General features: G+C 41.2%; 1 protein-coding gene across 4 annotated transcripts in view; it reads right to left on the bottom strand.

The window, feature by feature from the left end:
• OTUD7A (OTU deubiquitinase 7A) overlaps positions 1 to 18,188 on the bottom strand; it is a 275,367-nt gene that overhangs the window by 84,151 nt on the left and 173,028 nt on the right. For all 4 annotated transcript variants that reach the window (XR_008446571.1, XM_054043157.1, XM_054043158.1 and 1 more), the window contains exon 5: positions 2,103 to 2,285. Coding sequence is in view for 3 of the 4 variants with exons in the window: in XM_054043157.1 (XP_053899132.1) it covers positions 2,103 to 2,285 (183 nt within the window). In the remaining variant the exon portion in view is untranslated. The remainder of the gene's footprint in view (positions 1 to 2,102; positions 2,286 to 18,188) is intronic.

Here is an 18,188-nt window from a genome sequence, read left to right on the forward strand (position 1 = left end):
AAATTAGGAGTAGCAGTAGCAATGCTGCCACCCTTCCCCACCCCTGCAGCCTCAGAGGGAGTGTGTGTGGGGGTATTTGCCTGAGCCAGCAGGAGAAAGAAAACCCCTTCTCCCTCCTGTAAGGATTGCTGCACTGTCCCCCTCTTTGTGGGCTTGAGGAGAGGGATAGTGCTTAATTTGTGCCAGGGCTGATCCCTGACACTGCTAGGCTTGGCAGTTCATAGCCCCAGCACCTCTAGGCTTGCCGCATCAGTTATTAAAGTAAAAAACTTACTTGAGCCCCGGCACCTAATTGTCTGAGCTCTGGCACTTTCATTACAAATTAAGCACTGGAGAGGGGCATGGGATGGTGGCCTCTGTGGGTGATTGGTTGAACAGAAGGTACAATATCAGCTTATTGGCTCCCAGGTACCCAAGGGAGGGCTTGTAAGCACTTTGCCCTGCTCAGAGGCCCATTCTGCACTGAGAAGAAAAGCTCCCTCTCCTTGGGATTAGAAAAGGACTGGGGCTTTTGGTCCTTGTTGTGGGCTCATGCTAGTTACCTTGTTGGGGATGAGAAGGAATTTTTCCCTCACTGCCAGAATGGACTGGGCAAGGTGGGATTTTTCAGTGTTCTGTTGGTAGCCCAAGGACCCAGTGGGTAGGTTAGCTTGCAAAATTCAGTTTGTTGCAACTTTGCAGGCACCCAGTGCAGGTACTTGTTCAATAAAGGATCTAGTTCACTGATAAACCAGAACTGGAAGCAGATTAGGAGAAGGTATTTCCTAGCGAAGGTGAGTAATGGGGTTGCGGCTTCTAACACCTGGTACAGTGAAGAGACAACCATGTCTTCCCTTCCCTCTTAACCCTCATATGGAGTGAGGGCAATAGGGTCATAGCAACAGTGCTGCAACCAACACCCCAAAAGAAGGATAGGGGCTGACAGCAGCCCTCCACCGGGTGGAATGGATTACAAAAGAAGGATAGTCTGCGCTGGACAGCTCACAGTTACTTAATAAAGTCATGGCTTTTTTAAACCACATTCTTGTTGTCTTGTCTTTTTTCCCGTGGTGTCAGGGACAAATTGTTGAGAAACAAAAAAGAATTATTTTCCCTTCCAATGCTTCTCACATACATGAATGCATCACCACTGTAGCACTCCTAGGGGCAGATCCTCAGCTAACAGGACTCAGGTCTAGATGGGTTTCATGACAACAAATTCCTGCTGGGTCACTCTTTACTTTTTAATGTGAGAAGCTGGCATACCATAAAGTAACCTTTAATGTAGGCCTCAACTCTTTGGTGAATTAAACTAGAAGAAACCTGTTACAATAGTCAGAGAGAGCGAGCGATTTGAATATAAAAAATAAATCCTAATGCTTATAATCATGTAATGGAAACCAACTGCTATAACTGAAAATTGTTCCTTGTTTTTTTTTCCCTTTCCTTTGTTTGAAATACTAATTCAATATCACCTTTTTATGGGGGTGGAATCAAGAGACTAAGACATTTTCATGACAAAAGTTACTTCAACAGATGTCTTCTCCAGTGCCACCTTTATCATGAAATAATGATCAAGAAGTCAATGACCGAAATGATGGCACTTTCTCTGGACTCACACAACATGGGAAATTAGAAATGGGAAAAGTCTATAACTTCATCTAGCCCACTCCTCTCAGAGTTAACGTCACACTAAAAACCCTAAATTTGAATACACTTCTACCCCAATATAACACTGTCCTTGGGAGCCAAAAAATCTTACTGCACTATAGGTGAAACCGCGTTATATCGAACTTGCTTTGATCCGTCGGAGTGCGCAGCCCCACTCCCCCCCGGAGCACTGCTTTACCACGTTATATCCAAATTCGTGTTATATTGGATTGCGTTATATCGGGGTAGAGGTGTACTTCAATTACACCTTAAAATCTACCGAACATAGGCAAAGATAAACTGGACTGAAAAACATGCAATACAGGGCCCAACCCATCAGCATCTCCATAAAGTTAATAACAATGAGATAATTTATCTGGTGGCAGATAATTTAGTTCCTACTACCTGCATAATGTACTTCGATTATCCAAAAAGCTATTTGTCCACAAAGGCGGTCAAGTAGCTGCATTTACCTTGAGCAATGTCATCCTGTCTCTGCAGACTTGGTCGTTCAGTCTTGTTCACCTGTTGGGGTGGGTCTCTTTCCTGCTGCTTGTAGTACTTCCCTTCATTAAACACCTGTGGCAGGTTGGCTGTGTGTACCTGTCGGAGCTGCTCATAGTCACTCAGAGCAGCGGTCAAATCCCAGTTTTTGCCTACCAAAAGGTGGAAGATAATATTCTGTTAACAATTTATAGCTATGTCTGATATGACTAACAAAACTGCCATTCATTTTAGGGACATGGCTCATATAATTGAAAATAGATATAGCTCTGAATAAAACAGAGAACTAATAGATATTTTTCTTTTAAAATCAACAATAATTGGGGAACCAACAAACCATGTGCACTTCAGAAGATACACAGATAGATATGGTCACTTCACCAGCTGCTGAATATTGCACTTTTTTTGATTACGTTGTCTATCTAGTTAAGGCCTGATCCTACAAATAACACTCAGCCTTCTTACTGCAATTATTTTGCTTCCAGGATAAAGCCTTTAGATCATAGTCCTTAGGGAGCAACTTGTCCACAAAGTGCCTACCGTCATTTAGGGTTACTCAACCTCTCTCTCTCATTCGGTATATAAACCTATCCATTGGATCACATATGGCGCATTGTCCATTTATACAACATACTTTACGGTCATAAAGAAAGTCACATTTAAAGGAGGCTTTTGTATATATTTTGCTGTGTAAACTAGTACAATTTCTCCTGAAGGGAGTGAAAGATCACACACTGAGTGTGATTTAATTAAGAGCTAACAGTATTTATTTAAAACATCTGTTAAATTTTTGTTAACTTTAATTTCATGGATCAACTCCAATAAAAGCCTCTTACCCATCCCCGACTGAGTTATCATTATGAACTTTAAGCTGTTTTGTCTTAATTTGATATTGTTAACTGGAACTGCTCATACATTCAAATGAATCCTTAACCGTAGAAAAGAACACATCTGCCTTTTATCATTCTATTCTTTGATGTACGACTAATAAAACAATTGCAAGAGTAAAATGTTAATTATAACATCACTCAGTCTTAATTGTTCAGATCTACATCAGACTTTTTTTCTCTATATTACTTTGAGGAAAGCCATTTTAAAACACTCACTGCCCATACTATCACAAGGATAAAAAAAAAAATGTAAAAGATCAGCCAGCATTTTAATTATCAAACATGCAACAAAAGCTACTTCAGCAAAACCAGTTGCTTAAACAGAAATTCTTTCTCTTCCTTTTTAAGCAACAGAGCAGAGCATACAATAAACAAACTTGATCAATCCCGAGAACAGGGTTTTATTTGTTAATTCAAATAAGAACTAGCATGCAAAATCATCAGCATACATTACACGTGCCTTAAGATTGACTACTTATGCAGTGTGTCTTTCACATGCCATAAGCAAAGCAAACGTGCTTATATTAAGCCCTAACAATCAGGAAGTATTTTTTTCTAAGACTGTCCCAATGGGGCCAAAGTGGTGTTTTTGCCACACAGATAAAAGTTTAGCACTCAATTGTATTTCTTGAAATTTAAAGCACACTCAGTGTTGCTAACCCTCGCCATTGGAAAATAATGAGTCAGTCCCCCCCAAAATCATGAGAATTCTTTTTTCAAATCAATGTGAGTTCTCTTTATTTCCCTTCCAGTTTTTGAGCCTTTAAAGTGCTGTCAGGTCACATATCTTGCTGACAGTGGGGGCCCCAGCAGCCAGGCTGGAAAAAAAAAAACCCTGACATTTGAGAATTTTCTCACGAGATCATGAGTCAGGCTTAATTTTACTTAGAAATCATGTCTCTCCCAATTAATCTGCGAGAGTTGGCACGTCTGCACATTACAAACAGCATTCTAGCCCTGCATTCCTAGCATACCCCAAACTCCTGATGAAGTTAGCAGGAGTATGGAAGGAATGCAGGATCCAGCCGATTTTCCTAATAATCTCTTCTCAAGGCTTCCGGAGGTCTCCTTTTACACTATGACAAAATCCAATCACCTTCTTTGGGAGTTTTGCCACAATAAAAGTGGAGTGTGGTCTCTGGGACTTGATCGAAGTGCACTGCATTGCATTAAAATTCTGAATTGTGTAGAGTTACGCTCCATCAAATGATATGGCAGATGAACGTGCTACTGCAGACTTGGAATTAAAAAAAAAATCACAGAGAAGTAAGTGGTTTCTTTCTTTTCAAATCTCCTCAGTACACCTGGACATCCATAGCTGCTTCCCACGTGAGACAGCCAGTCAGCAGCAAAATATGATATCTTAAAGCAGCACTGACACAGGCAAAGACCATTCGTTTACTTTTTTTCTATTTCCTGCAGTCCCTAGGCATCTGAATGCAGGCAAATCCTCAACCAAGAGTGTATGCCAAGAGGCCCTCCAGATCAATGAAGTGGTGATTCAGGATATTAGCCAGCCTGAATGGCTGGCATAGGCTTTTTCAATCATCTTTCACCATGTATATCCTTCCCACACATCCTTCCCACACATCCACCCCATGGCAGCTGTGTGACCACACTCCCTCTTTGCGGGAACTGCAATAATGTTCCATAAATCACCCTGTAGCAGTGATTGAATCGAGAAAAACGTACTGACCATAATCAACACAATTACCTCTCTCACCGCCTGGGCCTAAAAGAGACTTTCTTCTTTTCAATTGCCTTTTTCCTGCCAGGAAAATACAATAATAGATGTTCTACTTTCCCTGTTGCCCATGAACAAAAGCAGAAAGCCAGAAGTGAGAAAAAGGAAGAAGGAGGAGGGCAGGAAGAGAAACCTGGGGGCAATATAGAGCATGAGAGAGGATGTGGGAGAAAATGAGCCAGAGATGTAGAGGAGAGTGAGGTTATGTATAGTTTGAAGGTAAGAAGCGGGAATTTGAATTTAATGCAGTAAGGGGCAGGTAAAAAGCAAAAAGATCCAGTGAGAAGGGTGATCTGACTGGAACAGCCGTAAAGTACTGTAGCAGTAGTGGACAGACAGAGGCCAGAGAAGTTACAATATCAAGACAAGAGACAAAAGATTTTTGCAATGGGGATAATAAGGAAAGAGGATCAATTTTGATGATATTAAAGAGGAACATGCTATAGGATTAATCAAGAAACCAAGCAGGGCTGATGGAGAGACAAGAATCAGAGACTTGTCTGTAATGCAAATTTTTATCTTCCTCATTCTCTTTGAGACTTAACCCTTATAATTTGAGAGCTAATGGCTTTTTTTCCGTCTCACTTCAGCAACGTTTAATTGCTATAAGCTGACATGATGCAGATTTTGATATCTGGTCTACACTGACTGCTAAGACAGGACAAAATGTTATGTTTGAAAAAGATGGTAGACAAACCTGCATGCAATTTTGATCTTGGGAGATATATGAGGCTGTTAATGGATGCAGACAAGAGAGATTGTGAAGAGGAAAGAATTCCATTTTGTGGAGAAACAGGGTGTAATGGTGGTGGAACATCCAGGAGATCCCTGAGATGTGGAGATGTGAGAGTGAAGAATGGAGCTTGAGGGTCAGGCATTAGATTTGGAAATCATCAATATGCAGATGGTAACAGAAACCAGAGGAGCAGATAAGGAAGGCCAGGAGACTAAGGACAAAACACTGAGGGATACTAATGGAGATGGGAGAATGAGATGTGATTTAAGGTGGTGCTGAAGGAGGAGCAAAGAGAGGAGAAACTAGAGTGATCAGTAGTGTCAGAGGCAGTAGATATTCTTGAAATCTAAGTTCCCTTTTGACTTACCTATGAGGGAGATCATTAGTCACCTTGGTAAGGGAGAAAGATTAGAAGGGATCAAAGAGCATGTTTAGTGATTTCCCACACAAAAGTAAAGGAAGAGTTGTTGGAGAGGTAGGAGTATTAACAGTATTTTCTCTATTAGAAACAATACACTTTAGGGTATACAGTGTACTACTGTAGTTCAGATTTTGATGAATAAATGCATACCGATTGGTGTGGACTTCAAAGAACTTGATAAAACTTGAAAGACTGCTTTGTCATCTCAGATAAAAGTTGCGGTTATAACTGAGAGTATAAAAACAAACCCTTTCAAATCAGTCTTTTTGGATAGTTTCCAGATGCTGCTCGTGTTACTTGTTTACACCACCTATGAATCTGGTTTTTGAAATGGACTGACATCATGGAAGTCCTTTATTTAGGCTACTCTTATGAAAAGTGTTCTGACACTGAATGATGCATAGTCTTGAATAGCTGGCTTTTATGGAAGCAGTGGAGGACATTGTGCAAAGAATACAATTGTGCGGGACAAAACACTGGCACTTCAGGGTGAAAGCTGGTGTGTTATTTAACAGTAACGCTGCAAAGTCCTATCACAGTTCTATTAATAGCAGTTCATCAGATACAGCAACACATAAGTGTATCTTGAACATGAAGGATGTAGGGTTGTCAGCTTAAGCAACACTCCATGAAAAAATATGCACTGAGCTTGTGACAGTTGCAGATGAGCTGTAATCATTAACACCAAGTTGCAAATAATCTAATTTTGTATTTCTGTGACACAGCTGAAAATGAATGTGTCAGAATGTGCCTCAAATGGCCAAAAAGTTTTTCTAAAGAAGGGGAGGAAAACCCCTTCTGTGTATTCTTGTTTCAGCAAATGAAACATAGAATTTGTAAGATCCGTGATGTGTTCCCACAATGTTAACAGAGGGCTCCCTCAAAAAATGTTCTGTGCCAGCCAGCAACACATAGGACATTCCCTGGATAGAATACTCTTCCCCATCAAAAACTTCAATCAGTTCCATGCTGCACCTCACCCCTGCTTCACAATCCTATTAACACTTCTGCTATAACCCCCCTTGATGAGGAAACTGAGGCACAGACATGCATTTAGTGTTGTATTGTTTTGCATAATTGGTACTCTCCTGATTCAGCACAAAAGAACATAAAGATGTTGGACTGTGCGAGGTACATGTGGGCTGACAGCTGCAGAACTGCTTTGTGCCCCTGAGAGAAGTAAACTGTAACCAGACGCTTCACACCGTTAGGGGTGGAGTTCTGGAAGAGGGGGATGTTTAAGTACCAGGGAGTCTGAAGGGTCAGTGCTGCAAAAAGGGGCTAAGCAGCTGGACAGTGGGTTCCAATACTCATAGGGGTTGCCAGATAGAAGGTCTGTGCCCTGAGGGTGTGCTTAGGGCCCCTGAGATTGGGGCAAAGTCTGAACTCTGTTCAGGCTCCAGAAGCTTGAAACACCCTAGGGACCCAGAACAAAGAGGCTTGGATTTCTCTCATAGTAGTCCTAATGGGTGGCTAGGAATGGGCACCTGCTAGAATCTGTGATTGAGCTCACATTGTCCCTCCTATTGTCTCTACAGTTGCCTGAATCACAGCTTTTCTCTAAATAAATGCCAGACATATTGCCCAAATGCTAACAAATCTTATCCTACTTTACTGAACTCAGGCCTATTGCTATTGTATGCTTTAGATTTGAAAGACAAACAGTTTAAATCCATCTCTACAATCGCATTTAGTGAATCCTTTTAGTATACTAAATTTAATTAAGTTTTATGACTTGTAAAGTTGGGTGAGAAATTAATTATCTTGGTCAAGAGAAATAATGCTCTTACTGAACACTTATTGTGAAAACACCTGCATGTGCTGCATGAGTCAGCAGGTGTAAAAGTTAACAGGACTGAAAGGTGTCTGTTATAAAACCTTTGGAGAGATTACTGCAACTTTATTACCATTCCTAATGTTCATTTATTTCTGTGGCTTTGCTTACTTATCAGTTAGAGGTCTGAATTCCCAAACAGTTCAGTAAAGATTGGGAGTCAACAGTCACTGGATTCACATACAGGTGCCCCTGGTTGCCAGGAGACAGAACTGGTGTTTGTTAGAGAGAAGTATATGGAAAAATGCAACAAATAAAGCAGAGTAAAGGATAGAAAATATACTCTCTGACAGACATTTGGTTCTGAATTAATTAGTGTCAGAGATAGCAGGCACATAGATCAAAGGGAAAATTAAAAATAAAGCCAGGTACAGGTGTAGGCGAGAATTTCTCTCCTAAATAACACTGTCTGAATAACAAGAACAGGAAGCTCTGTCAATCACAGTAAAAACAGAAGGCAGAGATAAAGCAATATATAATTACACAATAGAAAGGAAATCTCCTTAAAGTGGATTAGTAAAGCAAGGTAGTGTCTGAGTAGCTTACTTGTATTGTGTTAGGGAACTGTCTGGTAAAGTATAGTATTTTATCACAATATGAAGAGATAAATAAACTGGGCAAAATAAAATCCCAACTAATGCCCAAGACTAGAATCAAGGCCAAACTGACTAAATCTTGAGGTTGGAAAAACTTTGGTTAGCTATTTTTTTAAATTCATTTAAAATTAAAAACTACATTGTGCATGTTATGTGTGAGATCCTCTAACCTTGTTTGGAACAATTGGTCCTGTTCCAATAAAAGGGAAAATTCTAGTAGAAACCCCAAACACCTTTCCTCTATTGGCATTTGTCTCCATACTGATGTTTCCGAAGAAAGAACAAAGTTGGGCTCAGGATCTACCCCAGATGTATTTCAGGTAGGGCTGTCAATTAATTGCAGTTAACTCATGTGATTAACTCAAAATTTGTGATTAATCACACTGTTAAACAATAGAATATCAAATTGAAATTTATTAAATATTTTGGATGTTTTTCTACATTTTCATATATATTGTATTCTGTGTTGTAATTGAAATCAAAGTGTATATTTTTATTACAAATATTTGCACTGTAAAAATGATAAAAGATATAGTATTTTTAAATTCACCACATACAAGTACTGTAGTGCAAGCTCTTTGTCGTGAAAGTTCAACTTACAAATGCAGCAATTTTTTGTTACGTAACTGCACTCAAAAACAAAACAATGTAACTCGCTAAGCCTAAAAGTCCACTCAGTCCTACTTCTCGTTCAGCCAGTCGCTAAGACAAACAAGTTTGTTTACATTTGCAGGAGATAATGCTGCCCTCTTCTTGTTTACAATGCCACCTGAAAGTGAGAACAGGCATTTGCATGGCACTTTTGTAGCTGGCATTGAAAGGTATTTGGCCACCATTCCAGAGGACATGCTTCCATGCTGATGATGCTCGTTAAAAAAACTATGTTAATTAAATATATGACTGAACTCCTTGGGGGAGAATTATATGTATCCTGTTCTGTTTTACCTGCATTCTGCCACATATTTCATGTTATAGCAGTCTCAGATGATAACGCAGCACATGTTGTTCATTTTAAGAACACTATCACTGCAGATCTGACAAAATGCAAAGAAGGTACCAATGTGAGATTTCTAAAGATAGCTACAGCACTCGACCCAAGGTTTAAGAATCTGAAGTGACTTCCAAAATCTGAGAGGGATGAGGTGTGGAGCATTCTTTCAGAAGTCTTAAAAGAGCAACACTCCAATGCGGAAACTACAGAATCCAAACCACCAAAAAAGAAAATCAACCTTCTACTAGTGGCATCTCACTCAGATGATGAAAATGAACATGCGTCGGTGTACACTGCTTTGGAATGTTATCGAGCAGAATCCATCATCAGCATGGATGCATGTCCTCTGGAACGGTGGTTGAAGCATGAAGAGACATATGAATTTTTAGTATCAAAGGGGTAGCCGTGTTAGTCTGGATCTGTAAAAGCAGCAAAGAGTCCTGTGGCACCTTATAGACTAACAGATGTATTGGAGCATGAGCTTTCGTGGGTGAATACCCACTTCTTCGGATGCATGTAGTGGAAGTTTCCAGAGGCAGGTATAAATATGCAAGCAAGAGTGAGTCAGGCTAGAGATAATGAGGTTAGTTCAATCAGGGAAGATGAGGCCCTCTTCTAGCAGTTGAGGTGTGAACACCAAGGGAGAAGAAACTGCTTTTGTAGTTGGCTAGCCATTCACAGTCTTTGTTTAATCCTGAGCGGATGGTGTCAAATTTGCAGATGAACTGAAGCTCAGCAGTTTCTCTTTGAAGTCTGGTCCTGAAGTTTTTTTGCTGCAGGATGGCTACCTTTAAATCTGCTATTGTGTGTCCAGGGAGGTTGAAGTGTTCTCCTACAGTTTTTATATATTGCCATTCCTAATATCTGATTTGTGTCCATTTATCCTTTTACGTAGGGACTGTCCAGTTTGGCCGATGTACATAGCAGAGGGGCATTGCTGGCATATGATGGCGTATATTACATTGGTGGACGTGCAGGTGAATGAACCGGTGATGGTGTGGCTGATCTGGTTAGGTCCTGTGATGGTGTAGATATGTGGACAGAGTTGGCATCGAGGTTTGTTGCATGGATTGGTCCCTGAGTTAGAGTTACTATGGTGCGGTGTGTAGTTACTGGTGAGAATATGCTTCAGGTTGGCGGGTTATCTGTGGGTGAGGACTGGCCTGCCACCCAAGGCCTGTGAAAGTGAGGGATCGTTGTCCAGACACTAGATAAGAAGAGTGGAGCAGGAGAAACAGATCTTGATGTTTATCCTTGGCATTTTCTGACTTTCTGAGCAGCACTAGCCATGGCAGGATCTCAAAAGGTTACGTGTAACTTTGGGAAAGCATCCCAAAAGACAAATGCAGCCTTGGGACACGACTGGGAATTAGATGGCAAATTACTAAGCCAAACTGCTAGTCGAAAATGTGAAATAAAATGTTGGAGTTTTCCTCAGAAAAGTTCTGCAGGAGGGAGGTTTGGGGTAAGCTGCCCACCTGCCACCAGGGCCGGCTCCAGGCACCAGCTTAACAAGCAGGTGCTTGGGGCGGCCAAGGGAGAGGGGCAGCACCTACGGCAATTTGGGGGCGGCAGGTCCCTCACTCCCTCTAGGAGCGAAGGACCTGCCGCTGAACTGCCGCCGCCAATCGCAGCTTTTTTTTTTTTTTTTTTTACTTGGGGCGGCAGAAATGCTGGAGCCGGCCCTGCCTGCCACTGTGGAAGTAGAAACAAACTGGAGGGCACTCCAGTCGGTGGGACATTCCCCTGTTACCAGTGACTGGCAGGGTTTGGTTCTGCTCCCAGGTACAAACTGTCTGAAGTAGCCATTATAACAGGTCTGTGCATTTCAGCATGATGAAAAACGTACAGTACTTACATAATGATTTCCCCCTAGTCTGAACTATAATAAATTGTGCTAATAGAAAAGTCAGAGGTTTGCACATCTTCTATTTTAAAATACCACCACCACTACCTTGGATTTTACATTAAATATTCCCTAATGCAGATTATTTAAAATCCAATCAAACTAAATACTGCAGATTTAAAAAAAATTATAAACTGTGGCTGGCTGCACTCTTGGAAGAGTTCCAATGTGATCTTCTGACACAGCCTTGATTTGCTTCTTCTAATAAAAATATTTCTAGCTCACTCTGCATTTTAACGAGCTTATCGGCTTGCAGAGGTGAAATGGAAAAGCAGCAGAGTCTTGCACTTTGACATTTAAAGCTTTGCTTTAGGGACCCTACATATCACAATCTTGGGGGGGGGGGGGACGGAAGCACACTCATTCTTCAGAAGGTAATCAGAACTAAGCTTTTCAATGGGTACCACTGTACCTAGGTATGGTTTCCCTTATTATTTTGAAATATAAAAATAGCCCACATATAAGGAATGTAAAATATTTATCCACTTCATTTGTCATGTATTCTTCCCCCTGGAGAAATTTCAGAATTGATTGTGTTGTAAGGAGAGGGGGAGAGAGACGAACACCTAAAGACTTCCTAACAATATAGCATATAGGGTGACCAGATATCCCGATTTTATAGAGACAGTCCTGATATTTGGGGCTTTTTCTTATGTAGGCTCCTATTACCCCCTCACCCCCTGTCCCAATTTTTCACACTTGCTATCTGGTCAGCCTAATAGCATGTGAGTAGCTCCATTCAAGTCAATGAAACTTCTCACATGCTTTAAGTTAAGCACAGGCTTTGCTGGATCAGAACCAGTGTTCTAGCTCTGGAGATGATGCACACGAGGCTGTACATGTATGTAATAAATACATTAATAATTATAATATCTAGCTCTTATATAGCACTTATCATCCAGCAGGCAATGTATGTTGGGGGGGGGGGGGGAACGGATGTGAAGAATGGAGGGGAACATGAATGACAGGGGATCAACTGCAGCAATATTTTTAGTTAGGTGTTCCCCCACCACTAAAGTAGCTCACTATGGCTATTATGGGTAATGAATTCATTGTATTTTCATTTCTTAAAAGAGCTAGTATATAATTACCCAGATAAGATTGGGGACCCTTATTTTTAATTAGCAACACTAGGAATAATGCAACTATAAAATCCCACACACGGCTTTCAAAATTCAGCCTACTCCAAAATGTTAAAGAGGGCACTTGAAAGGTCACTAGCAATACTTGATTTAGTTGTAAATACCACACTGTAGAGGAAGTAATTTGAGATGCAGAATTGGGGAAGATCTAAGTAATACTGACTATAATGGAGGCAGATTTGTAACAACATCCATGCAGAATTTCAACAAAGGAAATTAAAAAGAAGAGCAGGAAATTTTGGCTAAAACTATGTAGGATGAAAGTATATAAGAAAAGGTCACAGAGGGGTGAGAAGAAATTATTTAACAACAAATTACAGTATTATACTGTCTGCACTAGTTGAGTGAGTATTATTTACCACAGGTGGTAATAAAGAGACCCAATATGAATGAACATGAAGTTTCAAAAAAGCAATAAAGAAGCATATGCGAAGTGCTACACATCACATAGAGAAGACAGCTAGGAACTGATTACAGAATGAAGTGCGTAAGAGTATAAAAATAATACACATAGAAGCATAAAGAGAAAAGGACATCGAACAAGAGGCTAAGCCAAAAGGGTTTTCAGGCCTACAAGGAACAAAAAGGTCAGAGGAAGAGATTGTTATGTTGAAAAACAATCCTTATACAAAGAGAACATTTTTTGGGGTGGGGTGGGAGGAGGCAATATAGCAATACAATTAAAATTGGCACAATTTGCTTTTTAGTTTGTTCTCTAATTAGAGTTAGCACAAAAGGCAAAACTAGGGTTGCCAACTTTTGGATGAATTCCTAGAGATTTCATCACGAGACATAATCTTTAATTAAGGATTAATCTTTAATTCCTGGAGACTCCAGGACAATCCTGGAGGTAAAACACATGCTACCTTAGCATTTCACAGTTCTTTGAAAGGCATCGTTCAAACTGGACAACAATGAGTGGGGCCAATCCATCCTCCATTTTGGGAAGGGGGAGCAGGGAATGAAAATCTTTGTTTAAATATTTTTGTCTTTGTTTATATTTGTGTATTTAATAGATGAGTGCTTAGATCCCATTTCTGCAATGAGTTCAGAGTGAGCATCCTCCTGCACAGAGCCCCCTAAAGTCAATGGGGCTTTTCAGGGCCAAAGGATCGGCTTGCATGGAGCTCATTGCAGGGCTGGGCCTAAGAGAGCTAGAATTTAGATAATTATTATGTGAATACTGTTGCTGTAGGAAATGTTTCACATATTCTCGTGACCTAACAAAGAATTCTGGAAAAAACAAAACCATGTGAGTCTGAGATTATTTTAAAAAGATATACTATAGGGAGAGGAAACACAACCCCACCCTTTCCCCTTCCCCACCCCCACCAGTGCATTAGAGTCCACAAGCTACATGCTGTTGATTTGACCCTTAGTTATTAAACTCTTTGGTCCATATTTTTGTTTGTGAAAAACATTATTGTAAAATCTTACACTTCCAGTGTGTGTTACAATAAATCACAACAACCATGTCAAGCTGCCAGAAATAAATCATTGCAAAAAGCAAACCAGCCCCCTCAGCTCTTCCCCAGCAATATCAGTAATGGTCCTGCTGTCAGAAAAACTCACCACAGTTCTTCACCATCGCAAACATTTTAATTCCTGCAAAACGTATACTAGGAACATTTCCTGTGAGAAACCAACATGTGATGTCACTCTGTATATTAAGAAATCCACTGAATGACAACTGTCCCCATAAATACCTGTAAAACCGCAGCATGCTCTTAGGAGGGGAACACATTGTTCTAGCCTATTAAACTGACCGAACACTCTAAATGAGTCTACAATGTAGCTCAATAACTAATCAATAAAACAGACACAGGCATTTTGGGCAGAAAACTTTTGGTTCATCTAATTCTCCCCTTTAAGAATGACAAGCCCACCTAAAAGAAGGTACAACCACAGAAATTTATGGGTCACCAGCTAGCTATCCATCCAGAATGCCTTCAGAATTATGTTTGGCAAGCCATACAGTATAGCTTTAAAAATAGTTAAATAGCTGCCCCTGGAACCTGAATGACTATAAAGGTTCTTGTGTCAGCCATCACCTTAGATTTTGAGCACCTTCCTAGAATTAAAAACAAAACAGTATCAATCTACTTGCCAAGCAGGTAGGAGTAAGATATGTGATCAGATTGTTGGATGTTGCGTGTGTATATGCCTGCATGTATGTAAGAGGAACTGCATATGTATAAAAGGAAAGTCAAGACAAATAATTGAATTTTACTTTTTTTTCTGAACATGGCAAGTCCTACTGAGGCCTGAGAAAGTTTCATAGCCTAGGTCCAGCTGTAAGAGTACTGTCTCCTGCACCCATGAATCTTCTTCTAAGTCACCAGCTGGATGCAGGAGAATGCAGCTGTTATGGGCAGTCACAGAGGACAAGAGGCAAACCCTCAGATAGAAAAGAACAATCCCCTGAATAGTTGCTAATATTAAGGTAAGGACTGTGAACTGGACTCTGTATTCATTGCAGAGCCAGTGCAGGAATGCAGTGCACCAGGATGAAGGGTCCATGGCAATCTCTGTTGCTAAACAATGTTTTGTACCAGTTGAGGTTTTTCAGGGTGACTTCATTCCTAGGTAAAATGACTTGGCCATTGATTGATTTGACCGAAGGCAAATGCCCTTGGTAGTGGGGGATGTTACAGGAGAGAGAAGTTCTTTGGAGTTCTTTCCTCCTATCAGCATCACCTTAGTCCTGCCTGTTTCCAGCCTTAGCCAGCTGCTCTCCATCCAGATTCAAGGCATTGAGAAAGATAAGGCCTGGTGTTCTTTACAGATGATGTTGTAGAGCTGAATGTTGTCTTTGTACTACTGGTACTTCAGCTGTTAGTGTCAATAGCTCTCTGAAGACCTTGTTGATGTTGATTAATATGTGAGGGAGGACTGTGCTTTGTGAGATTCTGTGGGTTGAGGAACAGTTGCCCAGAACTTACCATATGAGTTCAATATTCACAGACTTAAGACAAGAAGGTACATTATGATCATTTTCTCTGACCACCAGAATATCACAGAGCATTGAATTCACCCAGTGATTCTAGCCCAAGAACTTTGTCTTAACTAAAGCACCTTTTAATGAAAGGCATTCAAGCCTTATTTTAAAGGTTCCAAGTGATGGAGTATTTCCCACACCTTTCGTAATGGCCATGGTTAATTACCCTCACTTTTAAAATGTGTGCCATGTTTCCAGTTTGAACTTTGAAGACATTAACTTCCAGCCAGTAGAGCTTATTATGCCTTTGTCCGTTAGACTAAAGAGCCTTTAGTATCAGATATGTTCCCCATCTAAGTAAATATACACCGTGATCAAATCACCTCTTAACTTTCTCTTTGACAGGGCCGGCTCTAGGCACCAGCAAAACAAGCTGGTGCTTGGGGCAGCACATTTTTAGGGGCGGCATTCTGGCGCGGGTCATGCCGCCCCTAAAAATGTGCCCTGGCTGCCCTAACTCACCTCCGCTGCTGCCACTTGCACGCCGCTGCTCGCCCTCCCTCCCACGCTCTCAAACCCGGGCGCCGCGGCCGCTCAGGATCTCCCCCTCCCTCCCGGGTTTGAAAGCCTGGGAGGGAGGGGGAGACCCCGAGCAGCTGTCGCGCGCGAAACAGCTGATTCGCGCGCCGCGGCCGCTCGGGATCTCCCCCTCCCTCCCAGGTTTGAGAGCCTGGGAGGGAGGGGGAGACCCTGAGTGGCCGCGGCGCACGCGCTGCTTCTCCCTCTCCCTCCCTCCCTCCTAGGCTTGAGAGCCTGGGGGGACGAGGCAGGGCTGGGGATTTGGGGAAGGGGCGGAGTTGAGGTGGAGTCAGGGGTGGGGTAAGAAAAAACGGGGCGGGGGGGCAGCCAAAATTGTTTTCGCTTGGGGCGGCAAAAATCCTCGAGCCGGCCCTGCTCTTTGATAAATGAAATAAATTGCACTCCTTTAGTCTCTCATTGTAGGTGATGTTTCTCAGACCTTGAATTATCCTTCTAATTCACTGTAGGATGTGAGCCATTTCAGGGCTCTTCCATTCACTCTCTGACTACCATTTGGGATTTTTGCCCTCCCTGAGATTGTTTAGAAAAGGGAGGTTAGGCACTGGGTGGCAGTTAGTGAAATCACTAGTGTCTGTGATTGTTTCCTCCATTACATTTTTAGGGTAGGAGATAGATTCCCCTTGTGTTGATAGGAACCTGGAATGTTTTCTCTTCTCTTTTATCACTTCAAGTACTATCCTGCTTTATAGCATATTTCTGCGCCTTTACTCTTTATATTAATGCTGCTTTTGTTGAGTTGATTTAATTGGTGATGTCGTAAGGAGAAGAGATCTCACATTATACTTTTACAATATTGTAAGGGAGATTTTGTAAACCCAATATTCCGTCTAGATGATATTTAAAATGATTATAGTAATATAGCAGGGTTATAAACAAAACAAAAAAAAATGGCCAAAAATGTCCTTTCCACAGCAAGAGTTGTGTTGTTTCTTATGTTTATTGCTAGCACTGATCATTCTAAAAGCTATTTTACAGCATGAGAGTATTTATTGAATCTAGGGCATTATATGGGAAAAGCTACCTAATGCCAGGAAAGTATTCAGAGAAATGACAAGTATTTAGTGTCTGGCTCTCAAGGTTGCTGATAGATTATTAGTTTTCATCACTGCAAAATGCCTCTCATTTCGTTCCATTGAGCCAATGCATCATTTATATCAGTATGGCAAAAAATGCTTGACACTCTTTTAAAGGATAGACAAGTCAGAAATTGCCAGTTTCTCTCACTCTTTACTAACTAGCTGCCAATAAATAAAGCAATCCCCAAGTTCAGTTTAAATGCCATCATTTCTTCCCATTGGTATGCATATATTAACAAAAACATTCATATGTATAAGATGAGAGATTCTATATCAGCTGTATTCTTGGCATAATGTTTAGATGAAAAATGGAGTTAAAATCAGAGCCTAAGTTTAAAAGTAAGATTTATTTTCACTCCATGATTTTCAAGTTAAAAAAAATCAGTTCAATATCACTACTGTTGTGTGAAAATTCTATTAGAATGGATTAATAGAAAGTCACTCAAATTTGCACTGCCAAGGTGCAGAGGATCTTTCTGGTCCCTGTAGAACAAGGAGTTTACTTCAGTTCAGGGTCAGCTCCAGGCACCAGCTTAACAAGCAGGTGCTTGGGGCGGCCAAGGGAAAGGGGCAGCACCTGCGGCAATTTGGGGGCGGCAGGTCCCTCACTCCCTCTAGGAGCGAAGGACCTGCCGCTGAACTGCTGCCGCTGATCGCGGCTTTTTTTTTTTTTTTGCTTGGGGCGGCAGAAATGCTGGAGCCGGCCCTGCTTCAGTTCAGCTTCCTTCTCCCCTTGCATTGATGTCTATTATGAGGACCACGACATGGCTGTTTGAGAGAAGAGACTGCCCCAGGAAGTCAAGTTTTCACACTTCGGGTCATAGGACTGTTCTCAAGCTCTGGCCGCGTGTGGGGGGCTGTGTTTCTCCTTTTTATTACTTATGCTACCTTGTTTTTTAATTCTACTTAGACACACTGTTCTTTGAAGAAAACACCAACTAACTGCATCTGTGATGAGTTTCTGCTGGGTAATCCACTTGATTGCATGCATTTTCAAAATTAGAAATCCAAAATCCAATCTCTTAGTGGATTATATTGGGGGTGAACAGAACATATCTTGATTAAGCTATATACCAAGTCGCAGGTGGATGACAATTATTTAAGCAGCTGATGAAATGTTACATGGACAGATGGCTTAGCAGAAAAGCACTGTGTCATCTGTTTTTGCAGATCAACATGCT

This window comes from Malaclemys terrapin, chromosome 10 (assembly GCF_027887155.1).
Source record: "Malaclemys terrapin pileata isolate rMalTer1 chromosome 10, rMalTer1.hap1, whole genome shotgun sequence".
Taxonomy (NCBI): domain Eukaryota; kingdom Metazoa; phylum Chordata; order Testudines; family Emydidae; genus Malaclemys; species Malaclemys terrapin.